General features: G+C 39.4%; 1 protein-coding gene across 1 annotated transcript; it reads left to right on the top strand.

The window, feature by feature from the left end:
• The first annotated feature begins 948 nt into the window (after positions 1 to 948).
• LOC105917143 (noelin) lies at positions 949 to 21,556 on the top strand. The gene is made up of 6 exons (XM_012851861.3): positions 949 to 1,222; positions 10,410 to 10,559; positions 12,981 to 13,136; positions 14,850 to 15,069; positions 18,418 to 18,524; positions 20,398 to 21,556. Exons 1-6 carry the CDS (start codon positions 1,154 to 1,156, stop codon positions 21,058 to 21,060), a joined length of 1,365 nt encoding a protein of 454 aa, XP_012707315.2. The 5' UTR covers positions 949 to 1,153; the 3' UTR covers positions 21,061 to 21,556.
• The last annotated feature ends 1,178 nt before the right edge of the window (positions 21,557 to 22,734 follow it).

Raw genomic sequence — 22,734 nt, 5'->3', positions numbered from 1 at the left:
TCTCTCAGGAGGAGTGAATGCTGCTTGGAGAGACTTGATGCAACCTGCTGGGTTTCCTTAGAGAGGAAAAAATTTTGACCAACCTGGAGGATCTGATGGAATCAACTTTGTAAAGAATTGCCGCTTTATAAATAAAGTTAAATTGAATTAAACACGCATTTGGGTCTGCCAAAGATCTGTGGTCAGGGAGCAATTTTACAGCAACAGCAGCTTGTTTCCTGTCTGTCAGGACAGGCTCTGCGGAGTCATTTGGATTAGAAAATGTCCTCTTTGCTGTCTCAAAGAATTGTTTCTGTTTTCCTGCTTCATTAATGAAGCTCTGTGCTTTGCAGGTTGTAGTTATAGATGAACACTTTTGCTTCACTTGGTGACAGACAGCTCTGGGTCTGACAAGATCAGAACACCAGCGCCGAGAGATTGCAGCAGGCAGGACAAGCTCTGCTACATGTTTTCCATTGTGAATGTCTGTGTAAAGCTTTATGGGGGACTTTGATCTTTGGAGATTTGCCCGATCAAATGCACAAATGACCTAATTCTACTATATCCCACAGTTACTACTCATAAAATCCCATTATTTTTTTAGTGAGATAATAAGTCGGAGAGCTCTCAGTGTGATGTGCAATGGTGTGGTGGGATTGACAGACAAGTTATTATTTGTAAGAAGAGATGACAACTCACCAGATGATTAAAATATTGGTCATCCAACTGCTCCAAAATTTTCATCTTTATTTATATTTGATGTTTTTTGTTATTTGAAAGTGAAAGGGTTCAGACGTACAACATTTTCTGCAGGACACTTGGCACTCGCAATCTACAGATCTTAGAGCAGCCAGCACCACGGAAACCTCCTCCACCTCCTCCTGCTGGTTCTCCTTTTTCTCCTCCTCCTCCTCCACAGATCGGTTCAGCAGCCCTTCTCTGACATCACCCAACCCCCTCTCTGGGCGGGAGGATCTGGTTTCCACTCGGCTGGTTTTTGGCGTTGCATCAGAGGAGACGGAGGAGAGGGAGGAAGAAGAAGAAGAAGACGGGAGCGAAAGGACAGGTGGACAGTAGGTGAACTGGTAACCACATAACTGGATCACTGGGCAGATCAGTGGTTAATAGCAGGCGGATAGTGCTGGATGCCAGTCTGTGTTTTTAGGAGGAACAGATGGAATCGGAAGAGAATCTGCTGAATGTTTTTCTGCAGCTGCTGCTGATCGGCTCTCACTTCACTCTGGTAACATAAATCATCCTTTAATGTTCTCCGCCTTGTCGATTTATTCCTGTTCTCTGATCCATTTTGGTTCGTTTGGTCTGCTCTCTGTGTTCCTCTGTTCTCTTTATGTTCTGTCTTTTCTCATCAACAGTGTTTGTGTTTTTAGCTCCTGCTTGTTTAACGCAGTTCTAAAATTAAACTGATTTTAAATTTAGAAATGACTAAAGTTGCAGATTATTTGGTCTAATTTTCAATCACAAAAACTAAACAAACTTTTATTTCGCACATCAAACATTACTCCAACAATCAGCAGTCCGTGGGTTAGAAATGTGTCAATCTGCATTTTGATCAGATTACTAAAAATTACAGAAATAAATTAAGGCCCCCATGGTTTATATGCACAAATGCTAATATTCAGCCACTCACGAGGAAAAGATGGAAAAATGTCATTTCACGACCATCTAGTTTAATTTTATTCTGATTATCAAACTGAACATATAAACCAAAGAAATTATCGCTTGTTGGACAAAAGAGCAATATATACACAAATAACTAATGTTTTTTTTAAATGCAAAAAATGAAAGACAAAAAGAAAGAAGATTACAGTAAGTCTGCAGTTTCTAATTTTATCCAAGCAGGACAGAAACGGAACAAACCCCTCCAACGGTGTGAGTTTTAACACATCTCTAACACATTATCAGATTTTCACACATTTTTATTATCAAGCCATCCTTCAGTTCTCTGGCCCACTCAGAACTGCTCACTGTTTGCTGTCACTTGGTCCAAAGCGATAGAGCCCAATGATGATGATCCAGGAGAGAAATAAAAAAAATAAAAGAGAAATAAAAGTCTCTGAATTTCAAAGGGTCTTTAAGTCAGAAATCAGAAAAATGTCATTATTTATTTTGGAGAGTAATGTTTTTTTTAAACACTTGTTTTGGTTCTTGTGAAAGAACATGTTTCCTGATTAGTTGCACTCACACACGTACACGCAACCACACCGTTCAGCCAGCAGAGGGCAGCACATTTCTGGAAAGAGGCTTTGGAAAAGATTTCCTGCCCTTTCCACGTCTCACAGAGAACGTGGGTCTGTTTCTGTGCAGATACTTTCAAAAATTTACCTGGTTCACCATATCTAATCTAAACGAAAAGGGTGTTCCCAGAATCTGCAGAACCTGACACCTTTTGTGTCGGAGGTCAAGATCATATTTTTTATACAGCACATTTCCAACAGCTCTAGCTGCATAAAGTGCTTTACAAGCAAAACAGCTCAATTTGAACAAAAAGTGTAGATTAAGAAAAAACATCAAACAAACAGAAACATTACATATAAGAGTAGCTTTCTAAAACAAGAACGATCAAAACAAAACAACAGAACGTGTAGGAGGAGGGATCCATGCAGGACAATGGTTTCAAATACGCAACATGGAGGACTCTATCTTAGACTTTGAACTTTTTGCGTTTTTTTCAATTAGTTCAAGTTCTGTTAGGTGCAGTCTTTGCTTTAATTAAGTTGAAGTCATGTTGTTCTTTAGTCTCTCTAAAAACTTTATTCCTTATTTTTTAAGAGTACTTCAGTCCATTCAACAGTGGCTTTGGTTAGCTGCTCTCTAACTTGGATAATTTTCACTGTTTAAAAGAGAAGCTGAAGAGGCTATTGATAATTTTGGACTTTCTTTGGATTCAGTTGTCCAGGAATCTGAAGTCTGGAGTTGACAACACAGAAGGAAAGATAGAAACTGTTATTTTAAATAATTTCAGTATTTCCTTCACTATTTTGTGTTATTGGGGGATAACCACCATGATACCACAAAGCAGCAACGCTACTAAAAGCCTAAACATGGTCAAACTCTATTAGCTGAAGAGGGGATATGAGAAGAAGAAATCTGAAGAAAAATTTGAAACTGTTAAATTAATTCACCAAAAAAAAAAAAAAAAAAAAAAAAAAGCCGGGCTTTGTTATCCGTGAAAAATTAGGCTTTCAGTCAGGCATGCAACTCAAAAGACTAGAGCACCTTTTGTCATTTAGAAAAAAAATTAAACCTTTATTTATAGAGCAGGTCTCCCTGAGACATGAGTTCTCATTTACCTGAGAGACCTGTTAATATTAACACAAAGACAATGTTCAGCTGTTGGCCCAGTAAAACACCGTGGTACAGGGGTCACCAACATGCTGCCCGTGGGCACCAGCACCCAGGACCTCAGGCCTGTTCATAAAATAGCAAAACAATGAAGTGTGCTGTACCGATCCGTTGTGGTGAAGAGAGAGCTGAGCCAAAAGGCGAAGCTCTCGATTTACCGGTCGATCTACGTTCCTACCCTCATCTATGGTCACGAGCTTTGGGTCGTGACCGAAAGAACGAGATCCCGGATACAAGCGGCTGAAATGAGTTTTCTCCGTAGTGTGTCTGGGCTCTCCCTTAGAGATAGGGTGAGGAGCTCAGTCATCCGGGGAGGACTCAGAGTAGAGCCGCTGCTCCTCCACGTCGAGAGGAGCCAGTTGAGGTGGCTCGGGCATCTGGTCAGGATGCCTCCTGGACGCCTCCCTGGTGAGGTGTTCCGGGCACGTCCCACCGGGAGGAGGCCCAGGGGAAGACCCAGGACATGCTGGAGGGACTATGTCTCTCTGCTGGCCTGGGAACGCCTTGGGATTCCTCCTGAGGAGCTGGCCCAAGTGGCTGGGGAGAGGGACGTCTGGACCTCCCTACTGAAGCTGCTACCCCCGCGACCCGACCCCGGATAAGCGGAAGACAACGGACGGACGGACGGACAATGAAGTGTGCTTCATTTAAAATGTTATTTTAATGACACAGTACCAATGAAGTAGTTGGTGGTGAGCCTTGCCCTAGTAGCTCAGGATCTAATGGAGCTGAAACAGGGGACGATCTGGTTCCTGGTAGCTCTTTCAGTCCATTCCAGACATTGTTTAAACCAGGGGCCTGCAACGTTTACAGTCTAAAGAGCCATTTTGCCTACAGTCCCCTTGAATAAAACTCGTTTAGAGCCACAAATGTTGCCTGGCCTTTTGAAAAAAGACAAGTTCTAATTTTTGATAAAGATCTGCTGTAGGAAATACGTTGTCATCGTCAAAGAAACGCCCTTTTATGTCTATTTTGAGGTTTAAAAAAAGAGGAGGGATGGGATGTTGATATTTGTGGATACTGATGTAAAACAAAAAATAGTTCCAACATAATGAAAAAATATTGATTTAAAAATTAAATATTACTGGCACTTTTAGCAACATTCTGTTGTGAAAATTAAAATCAATTATTCCAAGAAAAAACTGCTAAAACCTGCATTTATTATCATTATTACATTTAAATACCGTAATAAAAATACAATTTGTAGCCAAAAGTTATTAAGAACCACTGTGGAAGGTCCAAAGAGCCTCTGGCGGCTCCAGAGCCGCAGGTTGCAGACCCATGGTTTAAACGATCCCAGATGTCTGTTCTTGTTTCCTTTTCTTGATTTTTTTCACTTATGTCCGAGGTTGTAGATATAATCTCCTTTGGACACTTACACAGTGGGGCAAAAAAGTATTTAATCTGCCACTGATTGTGCAAGTTTTCCTACTTAGAAAGATGAGAGAGGTCTGTAATTTCCATCATAGCGACAGAAAAACCGCAGGAAATCATATTATAGGATTTTTAAAGAACGTATTTGTAAATTATGGTGGAAAATAAGTATTTGCTCACCCACAAACAAGCAAGATGTCTGGCCCTCACAGACCTGTAACAACTTCTTTAAGAAGCTCTTCTGTCCTCCACTCGTTAGGGGATATAGGGGTGAGTGGAGCCAGTTCTGACTTAAAGTGACTTTGAAGCAAGACCATGACAGTCATGCTTCCAATTAAAATATGTACATATATTTCAGGTAGACTGGCGACCTGTCCAGGGTGTACCTGTTGCCCATTGACAGCTGGAGATAGGCACCAGCACCATTCACGACACCACAAGGGATAGACGTGTTAGACAATGGATGGATGGACATATATTTCAGGATGGGGTGCATCCCTGGGGACAATCACTCAGGATCTGAGATTTAGTATTTTAGAAATACAGCTTTCTGAAAAAAAAGTTGTCTTGTGGCACAACTCTTCCTCAATGTGGGGTAAATTGTGCCGTTGATTTTTGAAGTGAAAATACCTATTTTGATCTATTTTGATCTGAAAGCCAGATAAATAGAGTACAAATGACAAATTTAGCTATTTAAAAGTTATGTTATAACATCAAAGGCAAGTCTATTGTGCCACAAGAGCACCTCAAAGGTCAGTTTTAAATACTTTTCACACTTAAATCATTCAGGTGTGGTCTATATGAAGTTGAACTGCAACACTTTGGTCTAAATTCCTCATTATTGTTGCCCCACAGGCTCCTCTTTTACCTCTGTTCTGAATTGCCTCTGTTTTGGTGCCGTCTCTTTAAATGCAAAGGAGGCACCTCACACTCGCCCCCTGCTGGTCGCAGCGCATTCCAACCCAGCCCGTTCATCCATTCTTGTCGTATGCTGGGGGACGGTGTGATGAATTGCAGCCAAACATTTTGACTTATCCACTTATTGCTTCGGCATTCTTTACCTTGGACTGCAAAATTGCTGCAAGAAATAAAAATAGCAAATTCATGAAATTGGTTAGGACTGCAACACATTCCACAAGAAGCGAGAAATTTGTTCTTGCTCCAACGGCTGTGAGAACATTTTTTTTGTATTTATTTATTTGAAAGAAACACAGCATGTTAATGAGCATACATGATGATAGCAACATGAATGTAAACACATCAGATTGGAGCCAAAGGCTAATTTCAATCTGTTGTTCCTGGGGTAAGGGAAAAAGAAAACTATATTACACCATACATGTCTAAAAAAAATATGCGCATTCTGTCTATCCAAAACACATCTTTCTGGTATACATACCTGCAGTGCACAATATAATTATGATGATAAATTATTATACAAAGTCACCTATACAGTTGAGTATGCTTACATATCCATAAACACATTCTACTCGGAAGAGACCAATCATCCAAAGAACCATTTGAATACTGTACGTTATAGTTTACATTACCAGTCAGAGCATTTCTGATTTGACCAGAGCCAGCTTTTCAATTGGACTTTAAAGGAATTGTATGTGGGACATTATCTTAATGGTTGGGGAAGACTGTTCCATAGCTTCCCACCTCTAGCTGACAAGTCTGCCCAAATGTGGTACGCCTGTGAGGTATTATTACATCCTCGTTGTCCTCTGTGTACAGATGCTACGGTTAAGAAATTAGCTTAGTGGAGGGGTGCTAGAGAATGCAGCACTTTTTAAACATGAGTTTTTGAAATGAATCAGTTTTTTAGGATGTTATAATGATGGTGAGATGATTTTTTTTATCAAGTATTTTCAGTGCATTTGTATATAAACTTCCATCCATCCATCGTCTTCCTCTTATCCGGGTAGCAGCTTCAGTAGGGAGGTCCAGACGTCCCTCTCTCCGGCCACTTGGGCCAGCTCCTCAGGAGGAATCCCAAGGCGTTCCCAGGCAAGCAGAGAGACATAGTCCCTCCAGCGTGTCCTGGGTCTTCCCCTGGGCCTCCTCCCGGTGGGACGTGCCCGGAACACCTCACCAGGGAGGCGTCCAGGAGGCATCCTGACCAGATGCCCGAGCCACCTCAACTGGCTCCTCTCGACGTGGAGGAGCAGCGGCTCTACTCTGAGTCCTCCCCGGATGACTGAGCTCCTCACCCTATCTCTAAGGGAGAGCCCAGACACACTACGGAGAAAAATCATTTCAGCCGCTTGTATCCGGGATCTCGTTCTTTCGGTCACAACCCAAAGCTCATGACCATAGATGAGGGTAGGAACGTAGATCGACCGGTAAATTGAGAGCTTCGCCTTTTGGCTCAGCTCTCTCTTCACCACAACGGATCGGTACAGCGCCCGCTTCACAGCAGACGCTGCACCAATCCGCCTGTCGATCTCCCGCTTTTGTACATAGACTTTCTATAGTATATTAGAGTTGTGGGACAAGCTTGTTAAGCAATAGTCCAGGTGGGATATGATCATAGAGTAGAAGAACATTTTAGCTGCACTTAGGTTTCGGTTATTTCTAATATGTCGAACATTTTGGATGTTAAATTTAATAACTTGTGCTACTTTTCTTAAATATCGCATTTATATGTGATATTTAAATCCTGAAACTACATCAAGTTCCGTGCCATTTATAATTATGTTAGACTGAGTTACCTCTAGGTGGTGTTTTGAGAAATACTGTACATACAGACAGTATTTCTGGTGATTAGTTGCAGGCAAGAATCCGTGAGCCAGTCATGCACAGAAGACAACGCAGAGTATAAGTTACTGTGTCATCCGCATATATCTGGGAAGAAACAGTAAGACATGTTTGGTAAGTTATTAATAAAAAGAGAAACTGGCCCAGTTTTGAGGGGGTAGTGTTCTCCAGATGGGCTGTCAGGACTTTAACTACCCACTTTTCTGCTATTTTTGGATATTATTTGAAGTGTACTGATTGGGTGATAGTTGGTATTGTCTGTTTTAGAGCCTGATTTAAAAACTGGTGTTAATGCTGCAACCTTCCATGATGTTGGAACAACCGAATTCCTGAAAGACATATTTAATACAGCAGTGATCGCTTCAGCGTCCTTACACTTGTTTAATACCTATGTGTAAAGTCCATATGCGTCAAGTGCCTTTAAATTTTTAATGCTATTTATAATTTTGGCTATTTTATTGTCTGGTATTTCAGTAATTCTGAAAACTGACTTGTCCGGATCAGTGGTATTTTCAATACAGGCAGATGGTATGAAGCACTGTGTAATCCCCTGTACAGAATTTATAAAGAAATTGTTCAAATTTGTTGCTATGGTAAGGGGGTCTCTAACAATTGGATTGTTTTTCTGAAGATCCATATTCTTATTGTTATTTTTTTTTACTTGTGGCCAATCAGCTTATTGAGGTTTTGCCAAAAGTCTCATAGATTTCATTAAGTCTATGCAGTCTTTATTCAACCGTGGTAGACGCACCTTTTCTTACGTTTGTGTCTCCTACTAGTGGAGTGGGATGTCATAACATCTTTAATAGTTTTAATAAATTGGCTTCAACTAACTTCAGAGTCATCATCTGGTAAAATTAACTCTCAATTTAGTGATATTAGAGCCATGGCCACATTTTGTTTTTGATTTTTGGGTATGAATTCATATAAAGGAATTAGAAATGTTATTGTAGAAACGTGACCGGGTGAGTTTCGTAGAAAAAAAAAAGATAGGTTTGGATATTTCTTGAGGTCTAGTAATAAAAAGTAAATCTATTTTTGTTTGAGTGTTTCCTTGTAGGTTGCTGAATCAGCCGTTTGCAGTTAAAGGAATCGATGCATGCAAGTGTTGTTCGGTCATTGTTGCAATCCCAATTAATATTGAAATCTCCCAAAATGATAATTTCATTGGTATTATTGTGTCCTGTACGATATGTAAGTAATACCTTTAACTGGTCACAGAAGTTGAATTTGGTTGGGGGGAGGGGGGGGGGGGGAGGGAGACAGATCAAAGCAAATTACTTTTCTGCAGAGAGGGATTTTTTTTACAAAAACATGTTGAATGTCCACTTCATTTGGTGCACTGAGCTCAGAGTCAAATAATCTTTTACATATAGTAACCCCCCCCCCCTCCTTTGACTCTGTCCCTTCTATGCACTATAATTTGGAGAAATAACACCAGCTTCTGCCGATGAAGCAGAGAGCCATGTTTCTGACGGGCCAAGTATGTCAATATTTGAGTTATTGAGTATGTGATCCAGTTGTTCTCGTAGGGTAGCATACTGTGAATATTTATATGACCAGAGTAACCTTTTGGTTTATTCTAAATATCCAAAATCAACTTAGCCTTAAGTGTTTTTAAAGTCTTGGTATCCCAGTGTCTCCTCATTGCTGTATTTCTCAGCTTCTTTACACTTTGAGATTGTTGGCTAAGATTTTTCATAGGCAGGGTTGTGTTATGCACCCATTGTGGCAGATACGGCATCTCCACTGCCAGGGTAGGCAGATCTGCTGATGGATGTAGTTAATAAATATTTCATGAGTGATATAGTTGTCTGTCTCATTTTATTTGGCATTAGTAAATTATATACATTTGCAGATATTTTACATTATATGAGTGATGACACGTATTATAAAGGCCATTTTGCACCACAGATGTGCCTTGAGATTTTTACTTGTGCTTTGGTGTGCCTCGGGCACCAAAATTTGGGAACCACTGGCTTAGTGCACATTATCATCTCAGAATATCTAAATGCACATTGCTGTAAACAAAGCCTGAAATCATCATTGCACAATAAGGACCGTACTTCCTCATTATCTGTTATCTGTGACTTTCCTGAACGCTAAAAAAGTAACCCTTGTTCATTGAACTTTTTGGCACAAACTCAACTTGTCATGTTTGGAGGAAGAAGAAAAGCTGAGTTGCATCCCTAGAACACCCTACATACTGTGAAGCATGGGGGTGGAAATGTTTGGGGCTTTGGGGCTGGTTTCTGCCAAGGGGACAAGACGACTGATTTGATCTAAAGGAAGAATGAACGGAGTCATGTATTGTGAGATTTTAAGCCTGCTGAAGACCTCTGTCATTGCCAACAAAGCTTATGCTACAAAGTTTTGAGTTGAACTTTTGTTATTGGCCAAATACTTATTTTTCCACCATAATTTACAGATGAGTTCTTTAAAAATCCTACACAGTGATTTCCTGGATTTTTCCCTCGTTTTGTCTCTCATAGTTGAAATGTAGGTATGATGAAAATTACAGACCTCTCTGATTTTTCAAAGTAGGATAACTTGCACAGTCAGTGGCTGACTAAATACTTTTTGCCCCACTGTAAGCTCAACCTCAAGCTGAACAAAAAACATACTTCAGTTCTTACAACCCTAGAATTAAGTCTCTTTGGCTGGTTTCTAACTAACATGCCTTTTCATTGGACAAAAATGTGATCTGATTGGTTTTCATTTCTCTATAATATTTCAGTAATTACTTTATTTGTTTACATAAATGTCAATTTTCTTCCTATTTATTTTGATACTAATGTACGTTTTGTTCAGTTTAAGTCTAGATTCAGTAGAAAAGAAACACCCTAACCCAAAGGCATGAAGTGAATTCCGTCATAACGAATGTTTGTTTGTCCAATTAAAAGATTTCCCTAATACTGGTGTTTATTTGCTCGTAGGTGGGTCCTTCACCCCCTGAGGAGGGCTGGCAGGTGTACAGTTCAGCTCAGGACTCTGAGGGCAGATGTATCTGCACTGTTGTGGCTCCGCAGCAGACTGTCTGCTCCAGAGATGCTCGAACTAAACAGCTCAGACAATTGCTGGAGAAGGTAATATGACTCCTCATGATATGAATACTCTTTTAGTACAACAGCACATGCTTGGTCAAATGAGATTTAGCAGTTACTCAAAAAAGCTGTTCCTATCACTGCTGGTAAAATGTATTGCATTTAGAGGTTTATGTGGTATTAAAATAACAAATGTGAGACCAAAATCAATAAAACACAATTCACAGAATCCTAAATACTAAATGGAATTAAATTCAATGCATTCTCCAGAATCCTTTTGTCACCATATGTTACCATACTGAATTTTTTTGAGACAGACTAAAACAAACAGATGCTCAGATGTACATTAGTGGATGCACACAAATTGCACATAACACGCAGACACAACAAGACATCATATTTCCAGAGTTATATTTAATGAATGAATCTGTCCAACGCCGTCCTGAGAAGCTTAAAGTGTGCAAATAGTCTTTAAGGTGTGAAATAAAATCCTGGTTCACCTCCAACTTTCTTAAATTGAATAATGACAAGACAGAAATCCTCTTAGTGGGAACAAAATCTACTTTAGCCAAAGCCCTTTCATTTGACAACTCCATAATCTCCCCCTCACCTCAGGTCAAGAGTCTGGGTGTCATCCTTGATAGCACCATGTCCTTCTCCTCTCACAATAACAACCTTACCCGCTCCGCTTACTTTCACTGACGCAATATCAATCGCCTTCGCCCCTCTCTCTCCCCTGGTTCCACCTGCACTCTTGTTCATAGTCTGGTCACTTCCCGCATTGATTACTGTAATTCTCTTCTTTTCGGTCTTCCTCAAAAATCCATTCACAAGCTTCAGGCAGTACAAAACTCAGCAGCTCGCATCATTTCTAGAACCCCCTCTTTTCATCACATCACCCCAGTCCTGCAGCAGCTCCACTGGTTACCTGTCAAGTATAGAATTCAGTTCAAAATCCTCCTACTTACTTTTAAAGTTATTCACAATCTCTCCCCTCCATACCTTTCTGATTTACTTCAAATTTCTACTCCCTCCCGCATACTTAGATCTTCTTCTACTACTCACTTAGTTGTTCCTTCAGCCCGTCTTAAAACCATGGGGAGCAGAGCTTTTTCACGTTCTGCGCCCACACTCTGGAATTCTCTCCCCCCTGACATCTGCAATACAGAGTCTTTACCCGTGTTCAAATCAAAACTCAAAACCCACATGTTCAAGATTGCCTTTTCATTATGATTTTATATTACTTTCCTCTGTGTAATTTGTGTTGTTTCTTTTAATTATGACGACTGCTTTTACCATTTATTGTTTTTACATGTACAGTGACCTTGAGTGTTTTGAAAGGCGCTTGAAATAAAATGTATTATTATTATTATAATACTCATATCCAAGTCGAAAAAGTCACATAGCAGTCCTTTTGTGAACAATGTGAGTGACTGTTGTTGCATGAATCAATCACTCAGAGCTCGCTCTGTGATGCTCTCATGCTTCATTCTACTTAAATTATCACAATCTCCTCTGTATCATTATTTCATTGCCAGTAATTGTGTGTTACTGTGTGTGTGTGTGTGTGTGTGTAAAGGAATTCTTATCTTAGCTATAATATGGTTCTCATACAAGAAAACACATTTCCTCTCAAGCAAAAAAAAAAACAAAAAAAAAACTGAATATTTTCAACAATCTCTTACTTTGGCTGACTTGTAGACACCTTTGAGAGAAAAGCACAGTATCTTCCAAAAGTATTTACCCCCACTGGTTCTTTTAATATTTTCTTGCCTCAAAACCTGTAATTAAAATTGTTTGAGTTTACACCATTTGAAGGTGTATTATTTTTCAGTTCAATTCAGTTTAAAACAAATCTCATTTAAAAGGCTTCCTCTGAATTCAATTCAATTTTATTTGCTTCTTTTCTACTTAATGTGTGGTGCAGATCCATGGCCAGTTTGATCGACATGAGAGCACACAGGGCAGACATGAAACCCACAATTTGATCTGACTTTGAATCAGATAAACCACAATATATAAATCTATAATCATCAAAAAAGCTGGGCTTAGGAGGGCCTGTATAAAGGGAGGGCAAAGCCATTCTCAGGGGGTTCCCCATCCCCCCCTCCACTGACGTTGGTAGGCAATCATTCATTTCATATCGTATGCTTGAAGGGCTGTGACAGAACACATTAGAAATAAATAAATAGATTCTTATCAAGTCATTACCACTCACAGCTAAAAGGAACCATTGCTTTAATGTTTAAAGTCTACTCAGATAAAAGTAGCATTAAAGGCTGAATTAAGACCATGACCTTTAATTTCTACATGAATAAAAAAATATAACTAAAATGCACTTTCGGCATCATTTGTAACAAAGAACCCAGCTCAGGGTGCATGCCTCTACACTGCTGTTTTCTGTTGGCAGTAAAAGACACCAGAATGATGCCGTTTATTATGTGTTCACTTTATGGTATCCAGGTTCAAAACATGAGTCAATCTATTGAGGTTCTGGACCAGCGGACACAGCGGGACATGCAGTTTGTCGAGAAGATGGAGGTGCAGCTAAGAAGTCTTGAAAACAAATTCAAACAAGTCGAGGAGGGACATGAGAACAACATTGCAAGGCAGTACAAGGTACCAACACCTCAACATCTCACTGACTGACCTGTGAAGGAGTTTTATATACAAACAATCAATGATCCAAAACATGCCATGGTCAACCTATGGGTTGCCACCTTCAAGGGTTGGGTATTTAGCATAATGTAATTTGAACCGCTTGACAAATTCACTCAGCAGTGCCCCACATCAAACTAATCTAATCATCTGTGGAACTACCCTGCATTCTTTTGTTTTGTCCCTATTTCAAAACATCTGATTTAAAGCCTCACCGTGTAACCTTTAGCCACTAGGGGCACTAGACCTGTAACTTGCAGGTTTTGCACCAATAAAAATGAAACAGTCTCCCTCCATGTTTTGGAATCTGAGAGTAGATCACTTTGGACCAGCAAACTGAGAAGTCATGAAGTTACTTGTAAAGACAAGGCCACATTCACCTCTCTAGATTTAATCCTAATCAGATAACCAAAAATATGCCGGATCAGGTAAGTGTAATATCTGTTTCGCTTTGTTGTGACCTAGAAGGCATCCTAGTATTAGTCATGTGACCTAAAGCGGCCCTCTAGGTTACATGGCCTAAACAAGTCTATGTAACTTGGGACAGATCCTATCCTCAAGTTACATAGTTGAGTTTTTGAGAAGGGCAGCCTGCACAGAGCATTGATACATGGCAATTGCTGTATATTGACCTTAAAAGGCCTGTTTACACTACACTTTTTTAACCGAGCCGAGACCAGTCCGGCTCGGTAACCGAGATAACGCTTGTGTCTGAAGGCCGTTTACACACCACACTATCACGGTTCCTTGGTTGCTCCTCGCCCCCTAGTGGCGATCTGCGGTACTGCTACTCTCTGGGATTGAAGGCGGAAGCAGCAAAACAAAACAGCGCTGCGCCCGTAACATTCAAGATCTTATGCTTAATATTGTGATATTTCGGTGTTTGCGGAGAGTCAGGGGAAGAAGGCAACCATTGGTGAATTTACTTGAGAGAGTCGGCTTTTGGGAAGTGGATGAGACAAACGAACGTCTAATAAGGATTTACAGACACCGGAAACAACGACAGACGCTGAGGTTCATCACACTGCTAAACAGAATCATCTCTGGAAACCGTGTGGCACGGTAAGGAAGCTAGTATTAATATAAATGTCTGAAATTTGTCTGAATGGAGTGTGAATCGGGACGTGCAGCCAGACACGCCGGAAAAACCGCGGACAGTCAGCTGACTGTAAGGGCATGACGCGGTCTGCTCATGCGCTCTTCGTTATCAGATAACCGGGATAAAAAAAACAGGCCGAGACCTCCTCAGGAACTGGTCTGCAGTTATCGCGGTCCGGTTATGTTTAGCGCGGTTCAGTTCAGTCTGCTGACCATTTAAACACAAGAGTTGTCTCGGTTACTGAGCTCGGACTGGTCTCGGCTCGGTTAAAAAAGTGTAGTGTAAACGGGCGTAAAAAATCATTTCATATATCTCAAATAAAGTCAATAATTGGGTCAAAACATACACAGCACTGCTTTAAATAAAACGTCATGAACAAGCCTTTGCTGTACTTGATGACCTCCTAAGGAGGTGAATCAATCAAGTGAATAAGGGCGATTTTGCACAGTCTACAGAGACAGGTAAAACTTTCAGGACTGTGGGTCTGAGGGCCAGACTCAGGGCCCTGTGGACCAGAGTCCTTATAGAACTTTCATCACACTGGTCATTTGAGATTCATATTCTCTATCTTTCAGTCCATTAAAGCAAAGATGGAGGAGCTGCGTCCTCTGATCCCAGTTCTGGAGGCATACAAGGCAGATGCTCTGTTGGTCCGTCAGTTTAAAGAGGAAGCAGCAAATGTAACAGAGCTGCTGGGATCGCTGCAGGAACAACTGGGAGGACTGGACTACCAGGAACTCCACACCCGGGTGGTGGACCTAGAGAACCGTCTGCGTGCATGCATGCAGAGGCTTGGTAAGAGACACAAAGAAATCACAAATATGAACACATACAGTTCACTAATGTTTTGGTACTTTTGACTACAACACTATAGGTTCTATAGAAGTTGTGGAATGTTATTATAACCTGAGGAATTGCTGTCATTCAGTTTTGCAAGTGCATATTATCCCAGAATGTGAATGGCTGGAGGTGATTTTATTTATTTTTTTGACTAAAAACAGAATAATTTATTTTGGTTTTATTGCTATAGTGTAATTCACAACACACATCATCTCAAGGCACCTTGCAAAGTCGATTCAATCAAATTATGCAGTCACATTAGTCAAAAAATTGCTCTCTAGAAAACCCAGAGTCACCTGAGACCCTGCGTCCATCTCCGGGGACATTGCATTTTTGCCTCTCTACCCCATATACTTAATTTTTTTCAACTTTAACCCAATGGCCTCATTAGTAGACACTACCAGCTTCCTCTAGTGGTAAGATGACAATATTACACTCATTTGAATTGAAGCAAGATGGTGGGGAACCCAGTAAAAACCGTCTACAACTCTCATAAGAAAAATGGCCAAGGACATAATCTAAATTATATTTCATGCTTGAAACCAGTGTTTCTATGCACACGTCTTTAGATTCATAAGGCATGCAAATTAGATTTTTTTTTTTACAACTGAAGCAAAGCACAATAAAGATGAAGTACACATTTGAGGACATCAGGGCTATATTTCGTCATTGATTGTGCCATGTAGTTGGATAAACCTGGGAATATTTAGAAGAGTTTACAAATATAAATGGTAATTGGAAGTTTTATTTAGTCACATATTTTGATTTAATTAATCTGGAAATATTTATAATAATTCCCAAGTGTAAATAGTTCTTGTGAGTAGTAAATCTTTCAACCAAATAATTATCTTGCAAGTTACATTAGCCACCTAATTGTGGTATAGATTTTGATCTGAATTTAGGGTTGATTTTATCATTACAGGAAAACTTACATTTTAAAAAACTGCTAATGGCAATTGTAGACAACTCTGATGTTAAAGATTTATCAGATGGAGAAGCAAATTATCCATTTGTGGACAAACATATTACTGATATGGACCTCTTACATTTAGAACAACCGTTGGATGACTCTGAATCCACCTAATTTTCCTGAAGAGGATTCTGATGATTATTTACTGCCTGATGCAACAGAAGCTAATCACTTCAGCAGTGATGATATTGACAGTGGAAAAAGGCGTGAACTACCACATACATGATATGTAGTACATAAACGCAGGCGTAAACAAAGTCAGAACCCGAACCCAGGGAACCTTGAAATGCTGAACGTGGTGATCACTGGAAGTCTGCTCCTTTCACTCCTAACTTAGCTCAGTTTCAGGGTACAGATGATAAACTGAAAGATGAGCAAGGAGATTGGCAGCCACAGGATTGTATGGAGCAGTACTTAGACTTGGAGCTGATGAAACTACTGGCTGACTGCACAAATGCAATGTAACTGGCTAAGACTGGGAGATCTCTCAATATTTATGTTTATGAGATCTATGACTTGTTTGGTGCATTGATTTTGATATCTTGTGTTCATTATTCTCAAACAAAGATGTTCAGGTCAAATGCTTTGCAAATTCTTGCCATCAGTCATGCAATGTCACGTAATTGGTTCTTCAAGAGTAACCTGAAAGTGTGTCGCATCAAGAAGTGGACAATTTGTATGATGATGCACTTCACTGATCTTGCTCTGTTAACATATGGCTGCCGTAACGCCAAGTTTATTAGGAAAAGGGCCCCCCAAGAAAGGTTATCATTTTTGCATTTTACACATTTTGGTACACACCTGTTTGCACCTTTGAAAGTTTCACCGATGACCAGTAGGGGTGTTTTAGATATGCAGATTGCTTTTTTGCAGAATTTTTCTGCTACTTTGCTATACAGTTGGATAGCCATCGTAGTTGCCTGAAATACTCCCTTCTTATTAGTTCTTTGTTGTATGCCTCAACTGGTTTTATATGTTTCACCCAATCGTGTCTTTATTGTGTCATTTGGGAATACAGATCCAGTGTCCTCATATGGGCACATAGCTTTTTTTAAAAAAGCTGGGAGATTGTAGAAAGCTGAAATTTTGTGTGTATAGTAATTGAGATCTTCTAATTCCAAATTCCAAATGAAAATTTTTAATGCAAAGATAATTTAATTGTCCTCATATGAGGACATAATTTTTTTCAAAAACTATTTGTTGTATCATGACAGAGTTTAGTTATCAAACTTATTAGGTCCTACCAATCCCATGTAACTTGGAAATAAAAAAAAAAATAACTCCAAATAAAAGCTCGGGTCTCAGGAGGCTAGAAAACCCAGAGTCATTAACCTGCAGCATTCACTTCTCCTGAAAGAGCGTAGAGCCACAGTGGACAGTCGCTGGCATTGTGCCGTTGACTTTGCAGCAATCACTCATACCGAGCATCCATGTAGCCCCAATGGATACATTTCTTTAGCTCAAAACAATATTTAGATTTTACATTGTCATTCACATTGATCTTCTGATTTTTCTTTAAAAAACCTTCATGGGAAAATGTGCGGTTCTCTCAGCAACTCTGACTCAGGTCTACGTTTATTTTGGAGACGGGAGAAACTCGCAATGCACATGGTAAACTGGTGAATTGCAGCCAAACTGCATGATTCCTCTCAGATGTTCAATTTCACTCCATATCAGAATAATCATAGATTGACTTGATCATAAGCATTCAAAACTGCAGTGTAATTCGTGCTTGCGCTGGTGACATATAACTATCCATAAGACTTTTCAAATACCTAAAAATGCCCTTAAGAAACCTTAAATCTTAAATACAAGTCTGCACATTTCATCAGAGTTTTCCACCATCACATTCCTCTCCATGATGATTACCGGGGTGATGTGTTCCAAAGACTAATAGATAGACCGTGACAAAGTGTGAGGCAATCACACTGACTGCTGTAAACGGTCAGAAACACTCATGCGTAATGCTGCGTGGTGGATGACCTTGCAAACGAGAATTAGTAAGGAACGCATTTTCAGGGATCACCAAGATTTCCTGTCCAATAATAATGATTGGCTAATATAAGGGCATGTTATGGCATCAAAAGATCTGGTAACTCAAACCAAAATTTCACAGATAAGGACAAAATGTGAAGAAAGACAAACCATGCCATCAAAAATATATAAATAAAAAAATTACATCATGTAAAATTAGTCAGATTTCCACTCAATGGCATCCAAAGCAAATAAATCTACTGTCATATTGATGTTCACTTTCAGTTTAGCATTTTTATCCTTATTGCATATTTTCTGTATGTTCTGCCTTCATTTGGTTTGGTTTTGTTCTTTTCCAGCTTGTGGAAAACTTACAGGAATATCTGAACCAATAACAATGAAAACATCTGGGTCCAGATTTGGTTCGTGGATGACAGATCCACTGGCTCCAGTTGGAGATGACAGAGTAAGTGTCAACATCACCACAACAACCATCTAAACAGCAAAGGACAGATCTTCCAGCTCTAAATCTTTAAGCATTGGAAATAAAGAAAGTTGGGTTTGCCTTTTTAAATGAAGCTTCAACCTAAAAGTCAGTTATACACGGATAGTATCTATTTCATATTCACTTTATCTAAGTTAATGTTGATTGAAAAAAGAAGTTTCCACAAATATAAATACAGTGAGTAAAAAAACAAAGTCTCAATTATGATCCACCTGCTTGTAGGAGCACCTTTAGCAGCAACAAGTTTCAGTTTCTGTCAGAATGTCTGTCTCTCGTATCACTGCAAATTAATTTCAGCTCAAAGTATTGGTTTTGTTTCAGTGAAATATGCAGTTACTTGTTTCTGCACAGATCTCTTGAAGTCTAAAACCAAAAGGTAGTGGGAGCACTACCTTTTGCTGAAAAGGGCTGAAGAAGAGAAAGTTGATTAAGAAACAGTTGCTGAGTCGGTTAAAACTTCATTAAAAGAGGAGCTGAACCCAGATGAAAACCCAAAAGTACAAATGTCCCTGTATATGGGAAAGTAGCTTGTCTTGGTCCTGAATACTTCTGAAAAAGCAAAACCTTTAGATCATCTTTTGAATAACCTGAGCAGTCAGAGGGTACCGACCTATAGTTTATTTAATACATCAATAGCATGAAGCTGTTTTTGAGCACTAGACGACATGCAGGTGAAGAGCAGAGGCTACAAAAAAAATCCCAATGGACAACTGTGGATCATATACAGGTAGAAAGATGCAGGCTGACAAATTCAGAATAAAAGTTAAATTGTGATTTTAGAAAAACAAAAGGATATCAAAAAGCTGAACCATTTAATGGTAGCTGAGAGGCTTCTGAATATCAGACATTTCTAGCTGAAAGTAGGCTGAAATAGTGAGCTGTCAAAAAGCACACATTTTTTGAAGAATTCGTCATTCATCTTCAATGGAAAGGAAAACTTAAATATTTAGAACAATATGAAAGTAAACACACCAAAAGATATAGTAATAATGTCCTGAATGAACTGAACATTATGATGTATAAATTGTTGAAATATTGTGAGCTATGTCTAAGTATAGGTGCTGGTCATAATTAGAATATGAAAAACTTGATTTCTTTCAGTATTCCATTCAAAACGTGAAACTTGTATATTATATTCATATATTAGACACAGGCTGATATATTTCAGGTGCATTGAAAATGCAGAATTTACTTTCATCCGAGAACAGAACTGTGGACCACTCAGCAGCGTCCTGTCCATTTGTCTTTAGTCCAGGCGAGACACTTCTGTCTCTTGTCTCAGAGTGGCTTGACACCAGGAAGGCGAGGTCTGCTGGTTCTGGAAGCTCTGATCCAGCTGCAGTCCACTCGTTGGGAATCTCCCCTATTAATGTGCCGAGTCAGCAGTCCTCCATATGATTGGGTCGCCTACAGAACTAGACTGAGCGACCATTTAAAGGCCTCTGCAGCTGTTTTGAGTTAATTGGCTAATTAGAGAGGCACCAGGTGGCTTGAATTTTGGACCTTTTCACAATATTCTAATTTCCTAAGAAACAGAGTTTGGGGTTTTCATCAGTTCTCAGTTATAATCATCAAAATAAAAGAAATAAACACTTGATATATATCACCCTGTGTGTAATGAATTAATATAATATTCAAAATTCACTTTTTGAATGAAGTTACTGAAAAAAAAATCTACTTTTTTATGATATCTAATTAAATGACCAGCACTTGTAGTTCTGCGCTGAAGAACAAAAACAGGAGAGCAATAAGTTAGAATACTTAAAACATTGTCACTGAAAAATAAAGGAATCTAAACATGTTCAATTGTTTTGTATGCTGTCTTCCCTTACAGGTCTGGTACATGGATGGTTATCACAACAATCGCTTTGTCAGGGAGTACCAGTCTATGTATGACTTCATGACAACGGATAACTTCACATCCCATCGCCTGCCTCATCCATGGTCTGGTACTGGCCAAGTGGTTTACAATGGATCCATTTACTACAATAAGTTTCAGAGTCACACAATCATCAAATTTGACTTTAGCACGTCACTTATCAGTCGCTCCCGGCAGCTTGACTTTGCCGGTTACAACAACATGTACCATTACTCATGGGGTGGTCACTCTGACATCGACCTCATGGTGGATGAGGGTGGGCTCTGGGCTGTGTATGCAACCAATCAAAATGCCGGTAATATTGTTCTTAGCAAATTAAATCCGAACACTCTACAAATCATCCGAAGTTGGACCACCAACCATCCAAAACGCAGTGCTGGTGAGGCCTTCATGATCTGTGGAACATTGTATGTCACTAATGGTTATTCAGGAGGAACAAAGGTGTACTATGCCTACTCCACCAACTCCTCCACCTACGAATACATCGATATTCCCCTGACCAATAAATACAGCCACTTGTCCATGCTTGACTACAATCCTAGAGACAGAGCACTTTATGCCTGGAACAACGGGCACCAAGTTCTGTATAATGTAACACTATATCATATAATACAGTAACTAAATATCATTCTCATAATCTCAGCGTGAAAGTTATAAGGTTAAGAAAATACATTTCCTCTCAAGCAAAAAAAAAAAAAACAAACAACCCAAATTTTTAACGTTGATTGACTTGTAGACACTTTAAAGAGAAAGCAATGCTCCGAGCCTTGCAAAGGTATTAACCCCCTTGCTATTTTCTACTTGTTGTTACCTCACAATGTGGAATCAAAATGGATTGTTTAAGATTTTGCACCAGATAACTTACAAAACATGCCTTTTGAATGTGTATTGGTTTCAAATCTGTTTATTTAAAAAGCTCCTTTTTAAGGACTTCCTCTTAATTCAAATCAGTTTTATTTATATAGCGTCAATTCACAGCACACATCATCTCAAGGCTCTTTCCAGAGTCAATTAAATGAAATCCTCCAGAGACATTGGTTCAACATTTTCTCTCTCAGGGAACCCAGCAGGTTGCTTCCAGCATTCACTCCTCCTGGATGAACATGGAGCCACAGTGGACTTTCGCTGGCATTGTGTCGTTGACTTTGCAGCAATCCCTCATGTCGAGTATGCATGAAGCGACAGTGGAGAGGAAAACTCCCCTTTAACAGGGAGGAGAACCTCCAGCAGAACCAGAACCAGGCTCAGTGTGAACGCTCATCTGCCTCGACTCACTGGGGCTTAGAGAAGACAGAGCAGAGACACAGAAAGCACAGAAGCTCACATTGATCCAGGAATCTGCTCTACATATGATGGAGCTTGATTATTAAGGGCTTTATACGTGAGAAGGAATAATTTTAAATTCTATTCTTGATTTAACAGGAAGCCAATGAAGGGAAGCTACAATTGGAGAAATATGATCCCTCTTGTTATTTTCATAAGAACCCTTGCTGCAGCATTTTGGATCAGCTGAAGACCTTGAACTGCATTTTGTGGACTTCCTGATAGTAAAGAATTACAATAGTCCAGCCTTGAAGTAACAAATGCATGGACTAGTTTTTCAGCATCACCCCTGGACAGAATATTTAAAATTTTGGCGATATTCCTGAGGTGAAAAAAGGAAACTCTGGAAACCTGATTAATATGAGATTTAAATTATATGTCTTGGTCAAAAATAATGGCAAGTTTTTTTTTTACTTTGTCCAGCAATCATGAATCAATCATGCCAATTGTTATATTTTTATTAAATTCAATCTTATTTCTAAAGAATAGAATAAAGTTATTTTTGATGAGAGCTAAGGAAATGGATGCAACAACAGAGCTATGTCTCTGTCAGTTTGGCAACTGTATTAAACAGAAATCTAGGATTATTGTTATTGTTCTGTAATAAAGATGAAAAATATATTGATATAGCTTTGTTGACGGTGTTTCAATACAACAGTAGACTGTTCTTCTAAATCAAGTAGGATTTCTCTAGATGTGTGCAGTGCCGTTTTCTCCCCAATTGTACCTTTAAAGGGTGCAGCTCTAAGTTACAGCAGGGAGCCCGTTTCCTAATGAATAGTTCTAATTTTTATTGTGAAGCAAACAAAAAATTCGTCAGAATAACAAAAAACTTTCATGTGCATAACTGCTCACCCCTTAATGTCATTACTTTGTACCCTGTAGTACTACCTTCCCAGTCTGTGTTGAAAAAGATCAACACAAGAAAAAACACGGTGGAGGAAGCATTATGCTGTGGGTGGATGGTGT

The sequence above is a fragment of the Fundulus heteroclitus genome, chromosome 12 (genome assembly GCF_011125445.2).
Source record: "Fundulus heteroclitus isolate FHET01 chromosome 12, MU-UCD_Fhet_4.1, whole genome shotgun sequence".
NCBI classification, from domain to species: Eukaryota; Metazoa; Chordata; class Actinopteri; order Cyprinodontiformes; family Fundulidae; genus Fundulus; species Fundulus heteroclitus.
The sequence above is the reverse complement of the archived record's forward strand: the minus strand, read 5'-3'. Positions and strand labels throughout refer to the sequence as shown.